Raw genomic sequence first — 23,564 nt, forward strand, 5'->3', positions numbered from 1 at the left:
TTGCTGGGGTCTGTGACTATTCACTTGTCTGAAAAAGGGGTCACGACTTGTAACAGTCTTAGAAAGACACAAGGATGAGGCGAGAGTGGAAAGTCAAAAGCTTAAAACCTCAACCTGAACGTGCCACTGTGAAATGTCACCCCCAATGGTCTCTCCTGGCAGATGTGTCCAGGTAAAGGAGAAGGAGTCCCAGACACGTGCCTGTCGGCTTTTACAGCGCCGAGCACGGACGGCTGACTTCGGCCTGCAACGTACTTCTAGGTTCTTTTTCTGCCTTCGTGGTACCCGCTGTTGTTAAGATGAAGCAGCCGGTTCCTGCCGTGATTAATCAGAAGCTCGACCACCCCCAGTCAAGAGCTCGGGTCTGTGTCCATGCAGTGCCACTGCAGTGTCCCCCGAGGGCCTGGGAAGGCAGGTGAGCTCGGCCACACCAGCAACTCCCACAAGACGGTGACACTCCCACAAGATGGCGACGCTCCCCTGCACAGAACGGAGCCCTGGGGCCTCAAGGCCTGGAGCAGAAGTTGTAAAGAGGCTTTTAAGAGCGGAGGCTGAAGGGTTGGGGGCTGCTCCAACGGAGCAGTGTCTCAGAGTGAAAGGCTGCAGGCCTGTGGCCTTCCTGGAGGAGGGGTCAACTGGACGGTGCAGGGACGTGGCTGTGCAGTGAGGGTCCCCACGACAGGCCTGAGCCAGCTGTGCAGGAGGACCTGCGTTCAAGGCCAAGGCTGGGTGAGGGGGAGTGTTGCTGAGGGGAGAGGCGGGGGCGGGGGAGCTCGGGGGCCTGTGGGCCGGGCTCTGTGTCTGGGCTGGGTGACAGCCCAGTGGGACGTGTGCACTCCTGTGGGCCTTGCCCAGAGCACGGTCCCACCAGCAGGGCTCGTTCTGTGGTTGGGCCAGGAGGACTGTGCTGTGGCCACACTGAGAAGCTGCAGGTGACGCTACGACAAGGTGGCCTTCAGTCACACTGCCTGCCCTCCCTCCTCCTGTGCTCCAGGAGCCATGCCACCCCCTCCCCCAGCCTCCAACTCCATGGGCCCGAAAGCCGAAAGGCGAGGAGGGCGAGTTGGCCCAAGTCCCGGGCTGTGCTTCTGGGCTGCTGCCGTTGGCCACGCAGCTGTGCCGCCCGAGCAGGCACGTCCCCTTCCTTTACTCTCGTCATCCTCAGAAGCACCCTCCAGGTGTAACAAGGTCACCACAATGATTACCACGGCGCCGACACAGAGACGGTGTTCCCGGTCCCTGTCCAACCAGAAGGGCCTCTTAGGGGCCCCACGTGTGCTCAGCCCCTGGAGTGACAGAAGGAAGGGGCAGGTGGCTGACACGCCCCGGGCGGGAGAAGGTCTGCACTGGCCTCCGGGAGGCAGGCGGGGCCCATCAGGCCTCCCGGGGAGTTTGGGTTCATTCCCGGCACCACGGGGAGAAACACGAATGAGGCGAGGGCTGGTGTCTGGCTGGCATGGCACGGGCCCAGGCCACAGCTCTGGACCCTCCCACGGTGACAGCCGGGTGGGGATGGCAGTGGGAGCTGGATGGTCTCCCTCACCTGCTCAGTACACAGCCACTGTGTGCATTTAAACATCCATTTTTTTTTTTTAACAGCAACGGTTGAGGATAGTTAAAAAAAAAAAAAAGAGGAAGTTAACAAGAAAGCTCCCGAGACCCCAGGCCGGCTGCACTGAGCCTGCAGCTGATACAGCGTCCGGCCCGGGCTCAGCCGACTCCTCCGCGTCACACAGCGCAAGTCTCCAGGCATTACCTCCCTTACATTCATATTTAAGAGCAAGTTTAACTCAGTCCCACCCCAGTCGCCAATGGAGAAGAGGTGACCACAGAGCAGTATGTACCTGGGGTCTTTAAGTAACGGGTGGCGTGAGTCACGGAGCCCCTTCCCCCCAGCCTGGGTGCAGCAGGATGAAATGCGTGCGGGGAAGAGGGGGGCAACGGCCTTTGGTCCGTCAGCCGCCAAAGGCCCAGGTTGTTTCCTGTCTCCTCTGCCCCTTGGGAATCAAGTTTTCCCAGGTGTTTCAGCCCCGCCCGTTAGTCCTGTGGTGCCTCAGACGTGGCAGGGACATTTTCCTTGGGGCATCAGGCAAATAAAAGGTGTGTTCTCCCCACCCTGCGTCAGTTTTCTGGGGCTGTCCTAACAGAGGGCCCCAGACGGGATGGCGGGACTGCGCACCCCGTCCCCGCCCCGAGACTCCTGAAAAGTCCTTTCCTGCCTATTCCAGCTCTGGCAGCTCCTGGAACCCTCATCATTTCTTGGATTGCAGGTGCATTGCCCTACTCTGCCGCCATCGCCATGTGACTTTTTTTTTTTTTTTTTAATTTTTAGAGACAGGGTCTCACTCTGTCACCCAGGCTGGAGTGCTATGGTGAGATCATAGCTCACTGTAACCTCAAACTCCCGAGCTCAAGCGATTCTCCTGCCTCAGCCTCCGGAGTAGCTGGGACTACAGACGTGTACCACGATGCTTGGCTAACTTTTTTTGGTAGAGACAGGGTCTCACAATGTTGCCCAGGCTGGTCTCTAAGCAATCCTCCTGCCTCAGCTTCCCAAAGTGCTGGAACTACAGGTGTGAGCCACTGCTGGCCAACATGGCCTTCTTATGAGCGTGCCAGCCACTGGATTTAGGGTCTACCCTAATCCTGCAGGACCTCATCTTACTGTAACTAATTACATCTGCAAAGAACCTATTTCCACATAAGGGCACATTCCAAGGTTCACAGTGGACATGGATTTTGGGGGACAAGATTCAATCCGCTAATCATAAATCCTATCCACACCTGGGGAGCTGGGGTCTTCCCAGAGTTTGGAGGACAAGGTGTGGCCCATCCCTGCCTCCTCCCCGGGTGCTGTCCACTGTCCTCACCCCTCATTCTCATCTCCTCCATCGTGCCCCCTTCTCTCGGCCCAGAAGGTTCTTCCCCACATCTTCAGATGGCTGCGTCTTGGCTTCCTTGCCACCCTGGTCTCTCTCTCTCTCACCCTGCTTCGCTGCCTTCCAGCAGCTGCCACTACGGGACTGTGTTTTCCTGCGTGTTTGCTTTTTCTCTGCCCCCCCACCGGGACGCAGCCGTCAGGAGGGTGGGGCCTTGGGGAGCTGGCCTGCAGCATCTCCAGGACCTGCCCCGTGCCTGTGCCACAGCGGCTCTCAACCAACGTTTGCTGAGTGCAGGAAAGGCACCAACGACTACCCCCAAAGGCACAGAGTCTCCCTGTTGAGAAATTTCCATCAGAATTAGGAGTTCGGTTATGGCCAAACTGGCCAATCCTTTGTCCTTCCTTCCAGCTGGATTCAGAGCACAAAACCTTAAAAACTCTGCCATCTAATGGACTCACGGCAGAAGTGTTTCGTTCCTTGAAACACAGCCACATGTTCAATGGACTGAAGGACCAGACACACTGTCCACCCGAGAACATGTTAAAGGAGCAGTCCTGGCCTCCATCCTACTCAACAGACATCAGCCAGATAACCCCTGGCACCTGTCTCCTACGGAAGCCAAGGATTTAGGATTGCCAGATAGGGTACGGGACGCCCAGTTAGACGTGAACTTCAAATAAAGAGCAACTTTTTTAGTATAACTATGTCCCAAATATTGCATGAGACATATGTATAGAAAAAATTTTTTTTGTTCTGTATCTGAAATTCAAACTTAATGGGACACCTTGTATTTTCACTTGCTGCATTTGGCAACCTTACAAGGATGGGGTGGGGAGGGTCCGCTCTGGCCAAGTGGCTCTGACAAGGGCTTGTCCCTGGGAGGCACAGGAAACAGTGTTGCAAATTTGCAATCTATCGGGATTTATATACGGAAAAACACCAGCCAGCTCTCCGCTCTGTGATCACTTTCTCAAGCTGTCCAAGGAGACAGTGAGACTGGGGTGCTGTCCCAGGTGCTGAATCCAAAGACAAGTGAGCCAAACGGAAAGACTGTCCTGTTGAAGTTCCCAGACAATTTACACCTACAAGCCCATCATTTAGAGGACGCAGGGACGTTTAATTCACAACCTTTGCTGTCACAGTCACAGTTTGATGCAACCAATCGGGAGGCCACTTACTAAGAACCACCTCTCACGAGGGCAGCCCAGGCTAAGGACACAGAGGAAGGAGCGCTTCTTTGTCCCCAGAACCGACCCAGGTTCTGTTCCTGCTGCCACATGGATTTGTTGTTAGAGATGCGGAATTAAGGCACCTTCACTAATTCATGTTTGGTCAACCTCGAATAACTAATTGGTCTCAGTGAAGTTGCAAGAGACAAATGAAAGACCGCGTTGACCTCTTCTGCAAAGTTTCTTCCAGAAACCACATTCTTTTTCCACGAAGAATATACCAAACGCTTAATGGTGCTTATCTTTGGATAGGAAAGGGCAACAGCAGACTTTCATGTTCTTCTTTTACACATTTCTTTGCAGCTGAAATGCGACCTCCCGCCCCACCCCCTGCCCAGCCCTTACCGATACTTCATGCCCGTGCGCCGCGCGGTGCAGCCGTCCAGGGATAGGCCGTGCATGCGGAGGAAGCTCTCCATGTTCCTGGCATGGGCGGCCGCCCGCACCTCCCGCAGCCGCTGCAGTTCCAGGGTGTCCGTCTGGCGGACGGGGTGCAGGGCCCAGTCAGAGTGGCACCTGCTGCTCACGCTCCGCAGGCTCTCACTGTACGTCATGGACAACATGGTGCCGCCGGCCCTGGGAGCTGCCACTGTCCAGATGGTGATGGTTAGAGAGTGTGCCGGTGCTCCGGCGCCCAGGCTGCATGGCTGGCCCCAGGGAGGGGCGGCTGCAGCCAAACATCCTCCACCTAGAGCCGCCACCAAGGGGTCTTGGTGCCTGGGAATGGGCCATGGCCCCTGGATGTGAACGCTTCTTGGCATGAGGTGCTCAGTCCTCAAAGTGGCGCTTGCTGGGAACCCTGGCTAAGCCACCCTCCTCTTTCCCCTGCGTCCGTGAGACAAGCACAGGCAAAGCTGCATTGCAGGTGACAGAGCGCCCTCCAAAGTGCTCCACGTGAAAATGGGAGTGCACAGCGCATGCTGAGCCCGAGCCCCAATGCCGTGCGACGGTGCTGCCGTCCCGTGGAGACTGAGGCGCCACGTCACCGTCCTCTCACTGGCGGTGCCTGGGGTAAAACTGGCCTGGGGAAGGAGCACAAGGCACACCTGCCGCCGAAGCAAACCCTGGTGTGATGCCAGGGAGCCCCACCCCAGGAAGGCCCTTTTTGTCCGCAGCCTTGTGAAGGGAAACGCCATCCACACAGCACGGTCCCGGCGAGCCACAAGCACCCCCCGCACCAGCAGGGGTCTTTGGGCGTCATGCTTTGTGCCACAGAAAGACCGAGCAGAGTGCACCCAGGGAGGTGGAGGGTAATTTGAGGGTAATTTCGGGGAGACTTCAAAGCTTGCGTGTGGAGAACCATTGCTAAAGAGTCATCCTGACGATGAATGCACAGTCTTGGAAACTGAAAGCAACATAAATCTCCATCGACAGGGAAACTGGTTACATAAGTGCAGTCCATCCATATGGTGGGAACTTGTGCCACCGTCAAGAATGAGGCTGAGCCCTGAGAGACAGCGGTCAGTTAAGAAAAAAAAAGGCCAGGGGAGAACATGTGTGTCCAGATGCTACCACTGCGGTTAATTCATGTCCATGAAAGTGAGTGAATGCATGAGGGCAGCATCGTGGCTGTGCGTCCATGTCCTGTGGATCTGAGACTGGGCAACAAGGACACGGTGGCAGGCGCAGGGCAGAGGGTGTCTACAGTCCAGCAACCCCACCCCACCCGACAGGAGCCTCTGCTCGGCCCAGCTGCCTGCACAGCGGCCCTGGCATCGTCTCCAGGGAGAGGTGCAGACCACGGCTGCTGGGTTAGCGACAGAGTGGGATCCTGGACCCCGGCCCTAGGAGCTGGAAGGGAAGCAGAACTGCCCTCACCTTCTGTCCCAAGAGAGAACAACTTCAATTATCCCTGGGAAGGAGCTGGGAGGGCTGTGCCGGCCTGAGGCAGCTGCAGAGGCTCGGGCAGGGTCCTTGAGCGGGGTTGAGTTGCCCAGGAGTCAGCCTGGCCTGGTCCCTTCCTCGGGTGAGCTGTGTGGGGTCTCCTGCTCAGCTTCTCCAGGGGTCAGAGGAAGGGCCCACAAGGGGCAGGGGTTTGAGATGAGCCTTGCGCGCTGGGGTCCTTCCAGAACGGGCGACCGGCCTGGCCAACCTGCAATTGCTTGACCTGCATGTGCCCCTGGGGAGTGGCAACCTCCAGCAGCCCTGCAGCTGCTCCTTCTATGGAGGCTTTTCTGCAAGTGTCTGGATCTCACTCACAGGGACTGTCACTCGCTCTGCCTGTCCCGCCCTGCATGGGCCTGGCTCAGAGCCTGGAAATGCCTGTTGAACGAACGTGCGAGCGAGGCAGGGAGCCGGGCTCGGAGAGGAGCCGAGGAGAGGCCAACGGGCAAGGAGACCCCGCGAAGTGCCAAGGGAGTTAGGGGAGCAGCGTCCACACAGGCCAGGCAGCCCCCATCTCCCGGGGCAGGCGGCTGTGCCCTGGCCCACAGCCAGCACCTCTGTCTGCCAGCACGGCCCGGGGGCTCCTGCAGGTCCCAGCAGACCCTCCCCCACCACCCGAATCACATGTCTCCTTCCTGCTGTGATCTTTCCCCATCATCATTGGCTGTGCACAGCCTTTTCTGTCTTGAGTGTTGCATTTACGCCCCTGAAGGTTGTCCAAGGGGGCAGGGACCCTTCCGTCTGCTGCCACTGCTGCCTGCTCGGTGTTCCTCATGCACAGAGAAGGGGCTCAGATACTTGTTGAATGTCAGCCAAGGCCCAGGCTTTAAAAGGCCAGCCAGGGGCTGTAGCTGGGTGTTTCCTGGCAGCACCTGGACAGCGTCTGGCCGGGGACTGGGCTGGCTCCCTGACTCGGGCCCAGTGGCACTTTGCAGGTCGCCCTCTCTTGGAGAGACGCTTCCCATAGCAGGACTTGCCTCACCACAGCTCGTGTCCACGGGGACTGTGTGGCTGCAGGACCTCTGGGCGCTAAGGCAGGCGGGGGTGCCCTGGCACGACAAGCCCTGCCTTTCTGGAGAATCATCCTGGAGCCAGCAGAGGGGCCTGGACTCCAGGGCGAGGTTTGTCTTAGGAAGTGCGGCCCTGGACACCCGCGGGCAGCAGCCCCAGCGCCCTCTCCCTGCCTGCTGGCCGCCACTCCCCTCCGTGCAGGCACAGGTCAGGCAGCTCACAAGGTGGCCGTGTGGCCGGCTGCCAGCCCCTGCGGTGCGAGTGGCGGCCAGTCCTCATTTCCCGGGGGCCTGTGTTCAGCAAAGCCCAGACGGACGGGCAGGCCGAAGCTGTGGGGCTCTTCCCGAAAAGCAGGAGCCGCCTCAGACGTGCAGCCAGGCCACAATCAATAGCCATTAGCTTTCAAGACATTGTCCACAAGAGCAGCCGGCTCTGGAATATAGCCAAGCCCCCGGGGCGGGAGGACAGTGTGGCTAAGTGCCCAGGTTTGGGACAGGGGCACACTGGCTGTCACCCATTCATGGCGAGACCAGACAGGCACCCTGACAGCTCCCAAACTCTGTCTCCACGTCTGGGAGGTGAGTGGGCACAGGCCTGTCGCACCAGGCTGCCGTGGGCTGTGTGAGGTGCACCGTTGGGCACCTGGGCAGGAGCTGGTGACGTGGGCAGGACCACACCTCATGGGTGGCGTGGGCTATGACACCACTCATGATACATGCCGTGGAGAGAACAATGCACACCCAGGGGCCGACAGGCAGCGTGGGCCTCTCTGAGAGGGGACACATGGCCACAGGCTGGAGAGAGACAAGTGAGCCACAGAGGTGCCAGTTCTCACCAGAAAACGTTTACCAGGAAGAAACACAGACGTTACCAACGGCCCCTTCTGGCAGAGGACACCATGCTCCTGACAAGATGGGCGGGGGCAGAGTTTGGAGACCCGGGTAGGAAAAGCGCAAGGGGACAGGAAAGAACGGGCCTTGGTGACCCTTCGGCCACATGGCCAGGACCTGGAGGGCGTCCCTCCCCGTGGGGGCTGCGGCCTCCTGGCTTGTCATCTTTCCTTGTAGGTCATCTCATGGCCCTGGGAGTAGGCCTGAGGGTGGGGCCCCCGCAGCAGGGAGGGAGCCCAAGGCGTGTCCCCATGGTGCAGGGCCAGGGCTCGGGCAGGGGACTCTCAGGCAGAGCAGTGGGGAGTGGGTGAACATGGTGGCCCCTGGTGCAGGGTGGGGGGGTGAGAGGCCTAGTGCCAAGTGCCACAAGGGACCCCCTACAGACCTGAGGGGACATGACCCTGGGAGGGAGGAAGGACAAGTGTGTCAGAAGGCACGGGGTTCTCTGACAGTTACCAGTGCTGCCGGGGACTGTCCGGGAGCAGAGGACAAAGTCCAGCTCTGCTGGACATTGCAGCTTTTCCTAAGGTGACTCTAGCAGGGTCAGGTCCTTGGACGAGGGGCCCCAGGCAAGACATTACTGGGGCTCCTGCCTCAGGCCCCCTGCATCTCCTGAGCTCAAAAGCATAGTGACCTCGACCTCTGATTTCAAATATTCCAGGTCCCAACTGCTTTCTAGAGAGGTTCTCCCTGACACCTCCCACCACCCCAGTACCAAGAAGAACGAGCCCCCTCTCCCTCCTCGGTAGCCATTGCTAATTATGCGGCACTTACAAGTTCTTTCCTGGGCTGGGGCCTGCCTTTTGCAAATCTATTCTTGTAGACTGGGGGCTCGGGGGAATTCATGTGAATTAACACCGTGACATGGAAAAATGAAACGAAGATGTTAACCTCATTAAGTCAGTAGGAATCGCTACCTCTCTGAAGAGTCTACTACCTGGAATTTCTGAATTGCAGTCTGCTTACTGAAAGCCAGCAAAGCACGAGTCAGAAGATTGAGAAGGAATCCTGAGCATCTCTTCCAAGCGGTGACACCTGTCTACACATTAGAGAGACTGGCCAACGTTCTCGAGAGCAGAAATGGAAGGCAAGCTGTGACCATTCCAGGCGCGGCTCTACAATGCAAGGCATCACACCAGCGCAAGACCAAAATCATGTTTGCTCAGGGACAGTCAGCAAACCAAGACCCAAACAAGCAGCCCCCGGCTTCCCCAGGCATGTGCTTCCTGGACAGAGTTTTCAGAAAGCGACCAAACTGCCCTGACAGCGCTCTCGGCAAAATGCAAAAATGCTGAATCTTAATCAGCGGTGAGCCGAGGGGCCCGTGCTGTATGCCTGCGTCTCAGCAGACAGGGAGAGCCAGCCCTCGGCAGGTCGGCGGCAAGCAGGCCGGGGCTAGGAAGCATCTGCGCCCACCCGGACGCTGCCAGGCGGGACCCACCTGCCCCACCCTGCCCGGCACAGCCATCTCAAGTCACCTAGGGCCATCTCGGTCTTGAGGCTCTCTGCTTTGAGAAAATGCAGAAGCTGTAATCTCAGATCAGCCAAAGGCATCCACAAATATCGTGCTCTCTGTTGTTTTAGTTCCCAAAGACGCTGCCCCCAGGCAGCATCCCCCGAAGAAGGTGCCTGGGGCTGAAGGGACAACTCACCTGCCTCTGCTGGTGTCTGCTCGGTAAAAAGGCCACAGTCTAGTTTATTAGGGATCACCAGGCGCTCTATGGACCTGGTGCGGCGGCTTTTTCATTAGGGAGTGTCGCTGCGGGACGTCAGAGGCAATTGGAGGATGAGCTGAGTCCCACCACGGTGGAGTTTTGAGGCGGCGAGTCCATTAGCTCTATTAGGGCGTTTTCATCTCAGCAAAGGAGGCTGAATTATTCACGAGCGCCTCTTCCCCTGAAAGCTCGGGAAGTGCAGTTCCCCGGTGCAGCCTGGCAAGGCCGATGCCTGGCATGAAGGGTTGGGGTGCAGCCCAAGGTGGGGGGTCCTGCCCGTCCCTTGGGCCCACCCTCACTGTCTCCACCGCCCCTGCATGCCAGACACGGCCCCTCGGAACCACAGGTAGAAAGGGGCAGGCCTTGGGATTTGAGTGGGGGACAGAGCTTGCAGCCTCCAAGTCCCACCCGCTTCTGAACTGTGTCTGCAGCGGGAGAGCCAGGCTCCCCACGGCAGGGACCACCTCCCACGGCACAGGGGGGTCTTAGAGAGGCCTCAGCACCCCTCCGCTGGGATGTACCCCAGATTGGTATATCCTGCACTGCCAGTACCTATAAATGGCAGAACGTTCCAGAAGCCTGCTGTTTGGACCCCACCCTGCTACTCCCTCCAGGCAGGGGCACAAGAGCCATTCTTCACGGCACATGTCCTGACCCGGGGTTTGGGAAATGCTCTGAGATAGCACCACACGAGGTCACGCTAAACGCTGAGCCCGGCCTAGGGTCGTGACCTCTAAGGGACTGTGTGTCATCCCAGGATGCCTAAAAAGTCTCAGTGAGACATTATCTTCCAACTGGGAAAGTCCACTGGTGCATCTGGGATGCTGGATGGGGGCGGAGCTGTCTGTCCTGTGACAAATGAACAAACATGGCGGCTGCCACTGGGGGAGGGGGGTGGGGACAGGAAGCCAGTGCCCCAGACGCGGAGTAGAAGGTAAACGGAACGGGAGGCCAAGAGAGGACTTGGGATCCGGGGTGCCTGGCACCAGGCTACTACCCGGGCAGGCCTCAGTGGCTGACCTGGGATGGCTCTTCCCCAAAGGCCCAAGCCCACTCCGTCAGCTCACCTCTCCTCGCCCCCGTAGGTGCCCCGAGCCTCACTGTCGGTGGTGGCATCAGCCTAACAGGCTCTGAATGAGGCCTCCCTTCCCCCAGGCTACCACTCCTCCCTGTCTCGGTCAGCAGCCGTGGATGTTGCTTTCAACACCCTCTGCTCAGGCCCGGCACCTTCCTTCTCTCCCTGTGGCTCCTGCAGCTCGGCCCCTCTTCACCCGTCCTGGGTTTCATATGGCCTCACTACACTCGGTCCCCCTGCCCCCTTTACTCCCTGCTACCAGCAGGCTTCCTCACTACTGCAGGGCTCTGACCCTGCCCTGCTCATACACCACAGATGGCTCCCCAGTGCCCTATGAAGCCCCTTCACTTGGCATTCAAGGCCCTCCCCAATCTGACCCCAATCTACCTCCACTCTGGCCTCTCACTCTCTCCATCACATCCCTGATGGCTCTGTCTGGGTGGCCACCACCTCCTGCTCTCTGTGCACACCTCCAAGTTGTGGTTCAGGCTGTCACATCTACTGGAATGTTCTTCCAGTCTCTGTGTTGAAGCCTTCAAGGCCCAGCTCAAAGATCGCTTGCTGCCTTTTGCAGGAAGCCTTCCTGGCTCTCCCAGCTGGCTGTGGCCACCCCGTCTTTGGAGCCCCAGCAGCTCTCCGGGCTTCCCCTGTGACTTGTTTTGCCTCCTAGACACTGTCAGAGTTATTCGGGTTCTGGAGTGGACTGCACGACTGTTCCCAATCCCGCACCCCTCTCTGGACCCACGACCTTTGCCACATGACTTTGTATTTCTTCCCATGGGTGGGGGGAATATATTTTCCTGCCCCTTGACTTTGTGCTTGCTTTGGCCAAAAGCATGTGAGCAGAGGTGACAGTGTTCTGGTCCCACCCACAGGTCTTAGGCGACATTGCATGCTTCTGCTGTTCCGCCGGCACTTCTGCCGTGTGAAGAATGTGGCTGGGATAGGCCCTGGTTAAGAAGGATGGAGAATAGCTGGACAAACCTGCAGCTGGGAGACAGCCAAGCCCAGCCTAGATGAGCTGACCCTAGTCAACCACAGACACAGAAGCAAGAAATGACAATAGTTGCATGACACTGAGTTTGGGGTTGTTTGTTACACAGTGTTTGGTGGATAGCTAGCTGATACAGTGTCTTACCTCCCTTCCTCCCTGGGAGCTGCTTGAGGCACCTGTGCCACTAGAGGGTCAGGCTTAAATAACTTAACCATTCGATGGCCATGTTTAGTGCTGTGTGATGCAGGTGCCCCTCGGGGAGTGGTACCCAGTCTGTTGATATGCAAAGATCCCAGCCCTTAAAGGTCATCACCAGAGGTCCACAATAGACACCTGAGCGTCTCCGTGAAGACTCTACACTAGGATCCAAAGGGCAGGACAGCTAGAGCCCGTGGGCACCAGAACACGGAGCTGAGAGGCTGAGCGGGAGGGCAGGGAAGGTCTCTAGGATGTGGGTTCTCATCCAGAGGGTCCCCCAGGGGGTGGACAACAGGTTGCACCTGCGGGGTTCCGAGGGCCAGCGAGTGGGGTGGAAGACTTGCACCTCACCTCGCTTACACCAGACAATTTACTCGGCCCCTCCTACAGGTGAGGCCTTTTGAGCTGTCTGGTCTGCACCTGGGATTTTCCTGCCTGCTCACCTGACCTCACCCTCCCCTTCCAAGAGCCAAGGCAGCCCCAGGCTCTCTGAGGACGCAGGTCAGGTGCACGTTTGACTTCACTGGTCAAGTGCCCTGGGACGAACGCTGCACATTCAGTAGGATGTATTATGCCATCATACATACACACATTATGATACAGACGTTTCATCCAGTGAGAGCATTTGCAAGCCTAAGTTCACATCTAGCCAACGTTTCAGTAGAGTCAGAGTTGGCAGTCTCTTCAGAGCTGTCCGGAAGGAGCAAGAGCGCCCAGGAGGTGCTGAAATGGGCACAGCTTGGCCTGAGCACCCCGGGCCACAGCCACCCTCTGCGGTGCCCAGGCTGCGGGGAGGGAAGAGCCCCATGGGAAGCCAGTGCCAATCCTCGCACTCATCGACCGAGACCCCCGCTGTACCAGCAACAAACGCCCCCGAGTGCTGCCCCCTGTGGGTGTGTAGGACCGAGGGCGGCTGGTTCCGAAGAGACCGCCCAGGCCCGCACGCCAAGATGCGGCAGCACACGAGGGGCCTGCGGCGAGAGCCACGTTACTCCCCTCGAGCCCCAGGCTGGGGGAGCTTGCGGACCTGCGGGTTCTGGGAAGCCCTGACATTTTACTTCCTAGAGTTAGAGGTGGCAACAAGATGATGAGGGAGAAGCAGCCCAGAGGGAGGCATGGACTTTGCCTGTGGGTTTGAGCTGATTTGGAACTTACAGAGCTCTCAGGTTCATCAAAGGCTGACGCCTTCTTGTGGGTGTGAACTTCCGACGGGACTTGGATCATGGTGGGGGGACGACGCAGTGACATCATGCTTCCCTGTGGGTGGACTAGCAAACCAGGTGTTTTCCTGGCCTCTAGATGCCATGTCCCGCCGGGGCAGTTTCTCACCAGCTCGAACCCACAGGCAAAGGGGGGGACGATGGGCTCACCACATCGTCCTTTGCTCTGAAAACGGAAGGAGCAGGAGCCGGCGACCCCAGGCCAGCACCCCACCCACGGCGGGTGCGTGAGGCTCAGGGGCGACTGGGCTGAGAGCTAAGGTGTCAGAAGTCTGTGACACCTCAAATCAAATCAAAGCAAACTTGTGTAGATCAACACACACAATAAACCCGACTTCACATTTCTCATCTGGCCCAGCTCTGTGGGCCAGGCACCGGCAGAGCCTGGGGCTTGTCTGGGGTTTGTGTCAGAGGAAACAGCAGCACCTGCTCGGCGTGGGTGCGGACCTCCCACCCACGCCCCTGCCTTCAGCTTGCCGGGTTTAGAGACGAAGACTCATTACCTGTAAAACTGGAGCTGTCTTTTGGGACTCCCATACCGAGTACTTCGGACAGCGATGGAGGAAAGAGAGAAAGAGGGGAGAGGGAGAGAAGAGAGACAGTCCACAGTTGGCACCAGCCCCGGGAGGTGCAGCTCAGGCAGCATCGCCGACGTCTGGCAGCCCCCGGGGCCCCACCCGCCGCCTGCTCAGGCCCGTCTCCGCGCCGGGCACCAAACGCTCTGCAGCAGCGCCACCCGGCGGCCACGGCGCAGAGGCCCGGAGCCCGTCTAGCCTGGACGCCAGGCGTCCTTCACGTGAACCTGGGGTGGGAGCTGGGACTGAACATGCTTTGGGACATGCTTTATAAACGCTTCAGAGCCACCGTGAAAACCCTCCCACCCAGAAGCACAGGTCAGCCCGCGGGCTGCCAAATCCACACGTGACACCCCTCCTCTGTGGTTTCCATAGACCCCGGCTCTGGTTTGGGCCCCAACAATTATCTAGAAAGGACCAATGAGCCGTCAGGGTCCTGCCCATGCCCCAATCTTTCATGGGTTCTGTTCGCCGTTCCTGGAGCTGGCGGCTCTTGCCCAATGCCCTCCGTGCTGTGTGAACAGAAAGGCTCAGAGCTGCATTTGGAAGTGGCCCTGAGGGAGGACATCAGGGGTGCCCCAGGAGCATCTGGCCACCTCTACCCCTCAGGGTGCTGGAAAGTGGGCAGACGCGGAGGAGGCTGTAGCCTGGCTCCAGGGGCCCGGGGAGCCGGGGACTCCGGGGCACACGAGTGCCTGCGCTCGCTCACTGGGGGGCCTCTCTGTTACCCTTGAACGAAACGTTTCAGAACAGTCAGGGCCAAGAAAGGAGTCTATCCCGGCTCGTTCCCACCAGAAGAGCTTTGCTTTTCCTTTTCCACTTTGGTTGTTAAAGCTTCCACGCCTTTCCTGGAGAAAAGCTCACTGCGTGCACCTCGCAGCCCCGTGAGAAGCAGAGCCCATGGGGCCCCCTCAGTCCTTCCTTCATCCCAAGGGGAGGACAGTGGCTTTGGGGACCCTCCTCAGAGGCAGGACGGACCCTGGGAGGGGGCTGGGGCAGGGGTCGGGCAGTCACCTGTAGAGCATCCCGGGGGAGCCTGTCTGCCGCTGGGAGAGCCGAGCTGGGGAGCCCGTCGTCGATTCTGGATACATGGAGCTGGCCTCACTTGTCCAGACCTGCTCGATTTTTCACGGAGGAAAAATTCTGGAAGAAAAAAAGCAAAACAGGGAAGGGGAGGGTGGTGGTTAACACAGATGAACCAGGTCTAGCCAGGAGGCCCTGTGGTGGTAAAGGCCCAGAAGGCTGAGTTCACAGAGCATCTGTTCGCCCCCATCAGACAGATGGACAGGCAGGCCCACGGACTCAGGTGGGGCTGGGATCAGGGACAACGACCGTGAAGACTCCCACTCCCTCACCCCACACTGCCACTCGAGGCAGCATGGGGGACCTTCCGCATCTCCCTGACGGCTTTTCTGAAACCCTGGAAGGGGTTTCTGCTGCCCACGCTGTGCAGAAGAGACGCCCCCAGAGGGCACCTGTGCGCTGACCGAGCTCCTGACAGCCTTCCCCTCCCAGGCAACAGCACTGCTGTCCCCAGGGTCATCCTGACGCCTTTGCCTGGGCCTGACTCCAGCCCGCTGCGGCCTCCTAAGCTTCTAAGACAGGCAGCACACCAGGGGCCCCTCCCCTTGAGTGTGGGCTGGGCCCGGTGACTTGCTTCTGACCAGCAGAAGTGACACAGGTTGTGACTTCTGTGCTAGCAGCCACTCCATCCCTGGCTCTGATGGAGGAAACTGCCCTGCTGGAGAGGTCCAGGGCAGGAATGAGGGCAGCCTCTGGCCAACAGCCCTGAGCTCTCAGTCCAAGAGCCCACAAAGAAGTGAGTCCTTCAGATGAAAGCGGATCCTTCCTCAGCTGCAGCTTCTGCTGAGAGCCCAGCCTGGCCAGCACCCCGACTGCAGCTGGGGGGGGGGGTAGGGGGAGCGTCTCAGAGCAGTAGACCCAGCCCAGCTCTGCCTGAACGTCTGACCCACAGAAACCACAAGATCACACACTGGGCTATTTGGAGCTGCTAAATTCGTGGCTGTTACAGTGGCAATGACAGTGCGCATGAGTGCCAGCATCCTGCCCTCCACTCTTCCCCACTGCCCCCAGAGCCTCTCTCCCCCGAGCCCCTGGGTTGCTTCCTAACTGCTCTCCTGCTCCCACTCAGCCCCACAGTCCCTGCCCCACCCGCAGCCAGGGGCTTCCATTTTAACAGCGAATCTGGGCCGGGGGCCCCTTCCTTCCTTCTTCCCTCCATGTCAGTGCTCCGCCTCCCGACTCTCACCTCTGCCCCTCGTGCAGGCCCCGCTCATGGCCTCACAGCTTCCTGTCTGTGGCACCTGTACTGCAGCCCTTCCCAGTGAGCTGCCCGACTGCTGTGCTCAGGCATCCCCTCCCAGCTCCTGGGACGACCCTGGCCAGCCCTGTCTGCACATGGGTCTGTGGTGTTCTGGTTCCCTCTCTAGAGTGTGAGCTCCACGAGGGCAGGGGTTTTGCAGGTGTCACTCGAACAGGGCCTGGCTGCTGGAAGAGTAAGGTCCCCTGATGCAAAATCACATGGTCCTGCAGCCATGGGCAGAGGGATGGTCTGGGCTCAAAACACAGGCCGGGCGTGGCGGCTCATGCCTGCAATCCCAGCACTCTGGGAGGCCGAAGTGGGAGATCACTTGAGGCCAGGAGTTGGAGACCAGCCTTGGCAACATAGTGAGACTCTGTCCCTACAGAAAATTTAAAAATTAGCTGGGTGTGGTGGTGCCTGCCTATGGTCCCAGCTACTTAGGAGGCTGAGGTGGGAGGATAGCTTGAGCCCGGGAGTTTGAGGCTGCAGTGAGCTCTGATCATGCCATGTACCCCAGCCTGGGTGACAGAGCAAGAGCCCGTCTCTAAAAACAGAAAAGAAAACAAAACACAGCCATGCCCACCCACAATGGCCCCAGAAATTGGTGGGTAACCAGACACTTATTCAAGCGTCTGATCTGGAGGGCTTTGTCATCGGATGCTTCCTTTTTCCCAGAACAGTCACCGGGAAGCTGGCGTCCCAGTCACTCTCTGCAGTACAGGTTTAGGTCCCACTAAAAACTGAGGTCTCCTCTGGGTGAGGGTGTGAGCCTGTGTGTGGATCTGCTAGAAAATGGGGACAGAAGATGTGATGAAGATTTCGCACCGTGATGACCTCAGAGGAAGTGACAGGGTTGGGAGGGTCCCCCCAAGTTTTATTCATAAAGAATTTCATTCAGAATGGAATGACGAAGGAAACAAAGTGGACTGAGATTTGTATAATTTGTGCACCGCCTCTCTGAAGAAAGTGGCTGGTTATCCAGCCTTGCGCACTCAAGTCCCTGTGCCATTTGGGGGCCGGGGTCTCGAGGGCAGACTCTCCCTGAGCCCATCCGCTGCTCACGCATTTTGCCTTCTCAGGTGAAATCAAATTGTCTCACTAAAGTCGTTAAAAAGCTGTCGTTAAACTCCCAGTGACGGTGCATTCCTAAATGCACGGAACACTGGCCGAGGCCCTGCTGTGTGCAGGTGCTGGAGGTTTCCCATGCGAACAAGAGTCCCTGCCCCTGAGGCACGCCCAGGCGGCTGAGGGACACAGACGGGAAAAAGTGGCCACAGAGCACAGGGTGTCACAGAGCACTAGGCATAGGCCTACTGGGAGCGGAGCTGTCACCATGGCCTGTCCCCAGGGAGCCTCCCATGGAGGATGCATAAACAAACATGGTCCCCAGGCCACAAGGAAGAATGGGAGGCAGGACGTCCCCACACACTCCTGCAGAAGTGGCTGGGGGCAGGATGCCTGTGCCCTTAATAGCCTGCCCCACAGCCCACTCTCTCCTCATTGGCTTTCCCTGAGCCCAGGTGCAGCGCGGTGGCACTCAGGGGTGTTTAACTTCTAGAATCACACACTCATCTTGCATTTGAAAAGTTTTGGGGACCAAGAGTCTCTGGTTCCACGGATGTGGGCAGGGCCCAGGTAATGCTGATGCTACTGGCTCTGGGACCACGCTGAGAGCCCGTGGCCCGGAGGCCAGGTCCTAGACCAGCAGGCCAAATCTACCCGTTTTTGTAAATAAAGTTTTACTGGAACACCTCCATGCCCGTTTGTTTACAAATTGCCTAAGGCTGCTTCTGAGCTACAATGGCAGGGTTGAGTAGCTGCAGCAGAGACTGGCTGGTGGGCAAAGCCTAACACATCCACTCTCCGGCTCTTTATAGACAAAGTTCACCAACGCCTGCTTTGGGCCATTGTCTCTCCTACTCCCAAGGGGACAACTCCCAGCAACTCCTCTCCTTAAACCATCAATACTTCTCCCATCTCTCTCTTACCTCTGACCTTGCGGCTTCCTAGTTCACTGAGGACACAGAAGCAACCAGAAGCCAACTTGCCCAGACCTACCCTCCAGCAGTCAGCACTTAAAGCTTTCTGCCCTGCCTCCCTCGGATGCCCGGATGAGCTGGCCACGCCGCGTCCACACCTACTCAAGGGCGTCCTGCAGCCCAGTCCTCCTCCTCCTCCTCCTCCTCCTCCTCCTCCATGAAGCCCCGTATCTGCACACAGTGAATTATCATTCCTCCCATCTCAGAAACAAAAACCACAGTTTCTCGGACCCACTTCCTTCTCCACTGTTGTAAAATTTCTCTCCTTCCATTCACAGGAAACCACCTTAAGAAATTGTCCTCACCTGTCTGCAATTCTTCTTCCTTTCGGCTCATGAACCGACTCAATCAGCCTCATCCCCACCCTCAGTGAAAGCCACTCTTGCCAAGGTTGCAGTGACCTCCCTGTTGCTAAGTCCGATGGCGTCCACGGTATCGTGGTGACAGTGGCACTGCCTGAGGTCCTCCTCGGCTCCCAGGACCCCACACTCTCCGGCCGCTCTTTCTCAGCGCCCCGGCTGCTTCCTGCTCTTCTCCGCGGCCGCCCAGGATCAGGCCTGGAACCGTTTTCTTTTCCATCCACACGAAGCCCCTCAGACTTCTGCTCGTCTCCTGGCTCTCAACTCTGTCACTACTCTGTACACCCCACGCTTATACCGCACCCCAACCACGCCCCTGAGCCCCAGACTTGTTTATCCAACTGCCTGCACGGAGTGTCCGCAAAGATGCGGAATGATTGCTTCAGATCCACGGGCTGCACCTGGAGCTCCCACCCACCTGCAGCCCTGCTCTTCCCCCCGCCGTCCTCCCAGGTGCTCACTCCAAATTCCTAGGAGTCATCCGACTCCTTTCTTCCCCCCACATCCCACATCCAATCATCACTGGGCTGGGACCCTGTGCTCACCCCCATTCTCCACCCCCCGCCAGCCCAGGACACCACCTTCTCTCTTGGTCCTCACGGCAGCTTCTAACAGGCCTCCCAGCTTCCACCTTACCCCTGGCAGTCTGCTTTACAGGGCCAGCGTGAACCTTCTAGAACATAAGTCAGACCATGCCATTACTTTGCTCAAAACCTTCCAATGGCTTCCATTCTATCCAAAGGAAGAATCCAAACCTCAACAGTGGCCTCGGGGCCCTGCCCTGTCGGCCCCTTTGACCTTCCAACCTCACCCCCCACCGTGGCCCTCGCTCACTGCCCCAGCCACGCTGGCTCCTGGGGGTCCGCTCCCACCCCAGGGCTTCTGCACTTCCTCTTGCCTGAATTCAGCCTCTGACGCCCAAGACCTCTCTGATTCCCACCTTTGCTTCTTCATGCCAAGGTCACCTTCTCACCCAGGTCTTCCCTGGACACCTCATTGGAAATCACACGCCGTGTCTCCCCACGCACTCCAGTCCCTTCCCCGTACTATTCGGTATTTTCTCCCTAGCACTCTCACCTGCTCACATACCTCCGCTATTTCCCGGCTTCTCTCCCCACCAAGGTGCCGGCTCTGTGAAAGCAGGGAGTTTTGTCTGCAGTGTTCCCAGCTGTGCCTGGCACCTAGCAGACAGACACTCAGTAGGTGTTTGTTGAATGAATGAATGGATGGATGGACAAATGCTTCTGCAGTCCAGCCTGCTGAAGGCCTGCAGAGAGAGGGTACCAGAGAGGTGGTAGTGCCTCCGTGGTCTGCCCTTACCGCAGGCAGCACACCCCGCGGGACGCTGGTGACAGGGCCTGCACGTGCAGCGCGGGCAGCTTTCTCTGGAGGGTGTAATGCCCGCTCTGTCCAGTGGGGGCGCTCGGGGCCGCTACAGGTGCAGCGATGACAGGCAGCGCTGGGCACACTTACGGCGCCCCGGGGAGGTCACCTGTCCCACTCCCCACCCCCTCGCCTGGACTCCAAGAAGTGCTGACCCTGGAGTCAGGCTCCCTCCGTGCCAGCGGCAGCTCCCTAGCCCACGGCCACAGGCGAGAGCTGGACGCCCTCTGATGGCCACTTCACAAGGAACAGCAGGTCGCCAACAGCGCCCGTTTCAGTCCTGCCCGGGTGCCCAGCAGCCCAGCCCACAACCTTTGCCACCCCCCAGGGGAGAGGGTTGGCGAGCTTTTCCCAGAGCCCCCGCTTTGCACGTCAGGACACAGAGCCCACTGTGCTCTGCCACTCTCCTGCCACTGTCCAGTCAGGAGCGACTGCACCCACGGGCAGCCAATCCCTGTGCAGCCAGCGTCCCCGTGGGGACCCTGGGAATCCCGGCGGGCGCGGCGGCTCCTTCACTGCGGAGGGCTGGCAGAGCCAAGCCAGGTGGCCCAGCCGGCTGGGGACCGACACCCCCAAGGCTCGGGAGAGCAGGCTTCAGAAACCGTCTGACAGCACCCCGACTCAGGAGCGGAGCCCAGCAGCTGAGAGGGCGCAGGGCTCGGGGCCAGGCTGGGTCTCTCCCGTCTCATGCACTTCCACTTGGTCTGTGTGTGACCTTGACCAAATCTCCCTGATTTATGGTTGGAGAAACGCAAGCGCAAACTTTCTCACTGAGCAGAGAAGCAAGGTGAGAGAATGCTTCCAACTCAGGAGGAAAGACGCTGAATAAATCCTAGCTCTTACGCTTCGCCTGTTAGGCTGCGACCACTGGTGACCAAGAAAGGCTCCCATTTCCTTTCTTCTGGCCAACCTACTGCTTGGAAAGCTCTCAGAAAAGTTGAAACAATCAGAATAGCAATAAACACCCATATACTCTTCGTCCTAATCACCGATTCTTTACATTTTGCCTCATTTGCAGGCGTTCCCACTCCTCTCCTCTCTTCCCCTTCCTCTCTCCACACGCGCGCACACACACACACACACACGCGCGCGCGCGCACACACACTTTTTTCCTGAACTGTCTGAAAGTCAGTTGCAATCTCCTGAGCTTTACCCTAAACACTTCAGCACACATGTGAGAACCTGCCTTCCATAACCACAACACCGTGATTGTACCTAAGATAATGAATTCAGCATCACCTGACACACAGCCTTGACTTTTCCAGTTATTCCAAAATATCTTTTATAACTTTAAAAAAATCCAGGATCCAATCAAGGCTCACAAACGGCATTGGTTATTTCTTAGTCTAGAAGAGAACCCTCCCCCATAACCACCACTTTTTCGTTTTTTGTGACGCTTGCATTTTTTTTGAAAAGTTCAGGCTGTGTTCTTGTTTTGGTTTGTCTGACTGCTGCCTCGTGGTTAGATTTAGCTAAACCTTTTCGGCGAGGATTGTCTCTCTCGTGCATCCAAGCAGGAGGCACGTGAGCGAGTCTGTCCACAGTGGGAGGTCACTGGGTTAAGGTGGAGTCCCCCAGGGCACGGCAGGGAGGGTTCTTGGAGGCTGTGTGAATATCCAGTCCCTACAACCTCTCAGTGCGGGTGTTTTCTCCACTGCAGTTTCTCTAGAAAGGCCAATTATGTTGCTAGTTTGGGCTCTGAAGGCAGAATTGGTGAAAGGACAGAAGGCTGAGTTCAGGCCTGGCTGGGCAGACTCTTTCAGGGACTGACCAAAAGCCCGTGGGGCCCCTACCATTCCTGGGACCCCGGGGAAAGCCTGGGATTGGCTGTGGGACTTGGGGCTGGCAGTTTTCTGGAAAAGTTGGACCCAGGACATGATTTTAAGCAAGGCAAGGAGGCGAGGAGGAAAAGCCCAGACTACAAGGAGGGACAGGCATGGCAGACTGAGGTGAGGGGCCTTGCTGGGGACCCCCAGTATTTTCTCTTGGAGTCTCAGTTTCCTCATCTGCAGAATGGGGGGCCTGGCCTGCAGGACCACAATTTCTGTTGGAGCTAATGAAAAACAACTGCATTATTCTGGGGGCAAACTGCTCTGAGGTGTCTGAGTGGGGGTTTTGGGGCTCTCTCTCTCTCTCTCTCTCTCTGATTCCTTTAGCCGCCTTTGACAGGTGGAATCTGTAGCCTGTCAGAGCTGTCCAGAGCTACCTGCATGAGACAGGAAGAATTCAGTGCATCAAGCAGAGAAAAGAAAACCTAAGCCAAGAAGCCACAGGAGAGGTCAGACAGTCCAGGAGTTGAGGACAGAGATGCAAAGTGATAGAAGACACTTTCTGATCTGGCCTGGTTGGGGGACAACCTGTCCTGGTTACCCAGGTGTTCTGGTTGACTGAGCAGGAGCCTGGTTTGCATAGAAGGAGGGTGTGAGAGTCCCTCACTTCTCCCAGTCTCTGTGCCCTTCGCTGCGTGACTCTGCTGCCTGTCCCCAACACACACACACACACACACACGTACACACGCACACGGGGGTGGGAGAACTCCTGGTCCTGCCTTCCCCTATGGCCATGAGACTTGCTGAAAAATTTAGCTGGGTGTGGTGGGACACAACTGTAGTCCCAGCTACTTGGGAGGCTGAGGCAGGAGGATCGCTTGAGCCCAGGAGTTTGAGGTTGCTGTGAGCTAGGTTGACACTCTAGTCCCGGTGACACAACAAGACTCTGTCTCAGGAAAAAAAAAAAAAAGACCCTAGTACAGCAGGGGTGTGAACACAGGGGTGGGGGCCCTGGGGGCCATCTCAGAGGTCGGCTAGCACAGCACCAGTGGTGTCCCGGTCCTCACTTCTGCCTCTGCCCCCGAATCCCACGAGACTGCTGGGATGTCAGCTCCCGGCACAGGGAGCTTCATCCCTGCTGTTCACGCCAGGCACTGGGTAGATGCTGGGTGAGCACTGACCGAAGGGACAGACACAGGAGGCTTGTGCCCTCTGGGTGTGGCACCCGGCAATCTTCCGGAAGGCCCAAGGGCGAGGACTCAGTCCCTACTCATTGGGCTGATGTTACTTCGCATGTGACTTCTCAGTCTCTGGCCGTCCTCCCTGCCAAAGCCCTGAAGTGTCTGCTGTGACTACTGCACGGCACAAAGCCACCGCCTGTCTGTGGGCCGGAGCCAGGAGGAGCTGGAGTGGTGACAGCGTGCCTCTGCAGAGACAGGAAGAGGCGTAACTGCTGGAAACCGCACCACACCAAGGGCGCTTGCACAACACGCTCTTCCTCTCTCCCCCGGGAGCCAGGCACCCAGCCGGGCACCCACGCCTCCCCTGTGAGCATGATATGGCGGCAAAGGGTTAATTCTGCCCACGGAGGCTGTGGGCTGTCAGTGCTGCCTGGGGGGGCACCAGGGGGGAAGTAGAAGAAAGGCCCAGTTGCTGTTAGGATGCCCCAGAGGGTGGGCAGAGTCTGGAGGCCCACACAACCCAGTTCCCCAGCACCACCCAGATCGCTCAGACTCAGCCCACAGGGTGTGGGGAGAAGAACGGGGCTGGAGATCATGGCCCAGACCCCCCGTCTTTGTCGCAGAGGAACCTCACTTTCTCCTCCAACCTCCTAAGGCCTGAGCTGAGGGGACTGACACAGTGATCTGCCAACCTAAACAGCATGGATGTCACATGGTTCAGGCAACAGCAGAAGCACCTGGACCCAATCATGAAGCCCAAGGTCATGACTGCTAAAGGGAGCATTTGAGAATACATCTCATCAGTGCCTCATTAAAAAAAATTTTTTTAAAAGATCA

General features: G+C 58.0%; 1 protein-coding gene across 3 annotated transcripts in view; it reads right to left on the reverse strand.

Moving 5' to 3' along the window:
* The window catches only part of KCNAB2 (potassium voltage-gated channel subfamily A regulatory beta subunit 2), an 83,731-nt gene that overhangs the window by 35,796 nt on the left and 24,371 nt on the right, over positions 1-23,564 (reverse strand). Inside the window, exons 2-3 of one of the 3 annotated variants that reach the window (XM_045546298.1) lie at positions 14,688-14,816; positions 13,602-13,643 (exon numbers count right to left, since the gene is read on the reverse strand). In XM_045546298.1, the coding sequence (XP_045402254.1) occupies positions 13,602-13,643; positions 14,688-14,764 (119 nt within the window). In that variant the 5' untranslated portion in view covers positions 14,765-14,816. Of the gene's footprint in view, positions 1-4,456; positions 4,675-13,601; positions 13,644-14,687; positions 14,817-23,564 lie in introns of those variants that run through there. The other 2 variants (XM_045546299.1, XM_045546301.1) reach the window with 2 other exon arrangements.

Source organism: Lemur catta, chromosome 3 (assembly GCF_020740605.2).
Source record: "Lemur catta isolate mLemCat1 chromosome 3, mLemCat1.pri, whole genome shotgun sequence".
NCBI classification, from domain to species: domain Eukaryota; kingdom Metazoa; phylum Chordata; class Mammalia; order Primates; family Lemuridae; genus Lemur; species Lemur catta.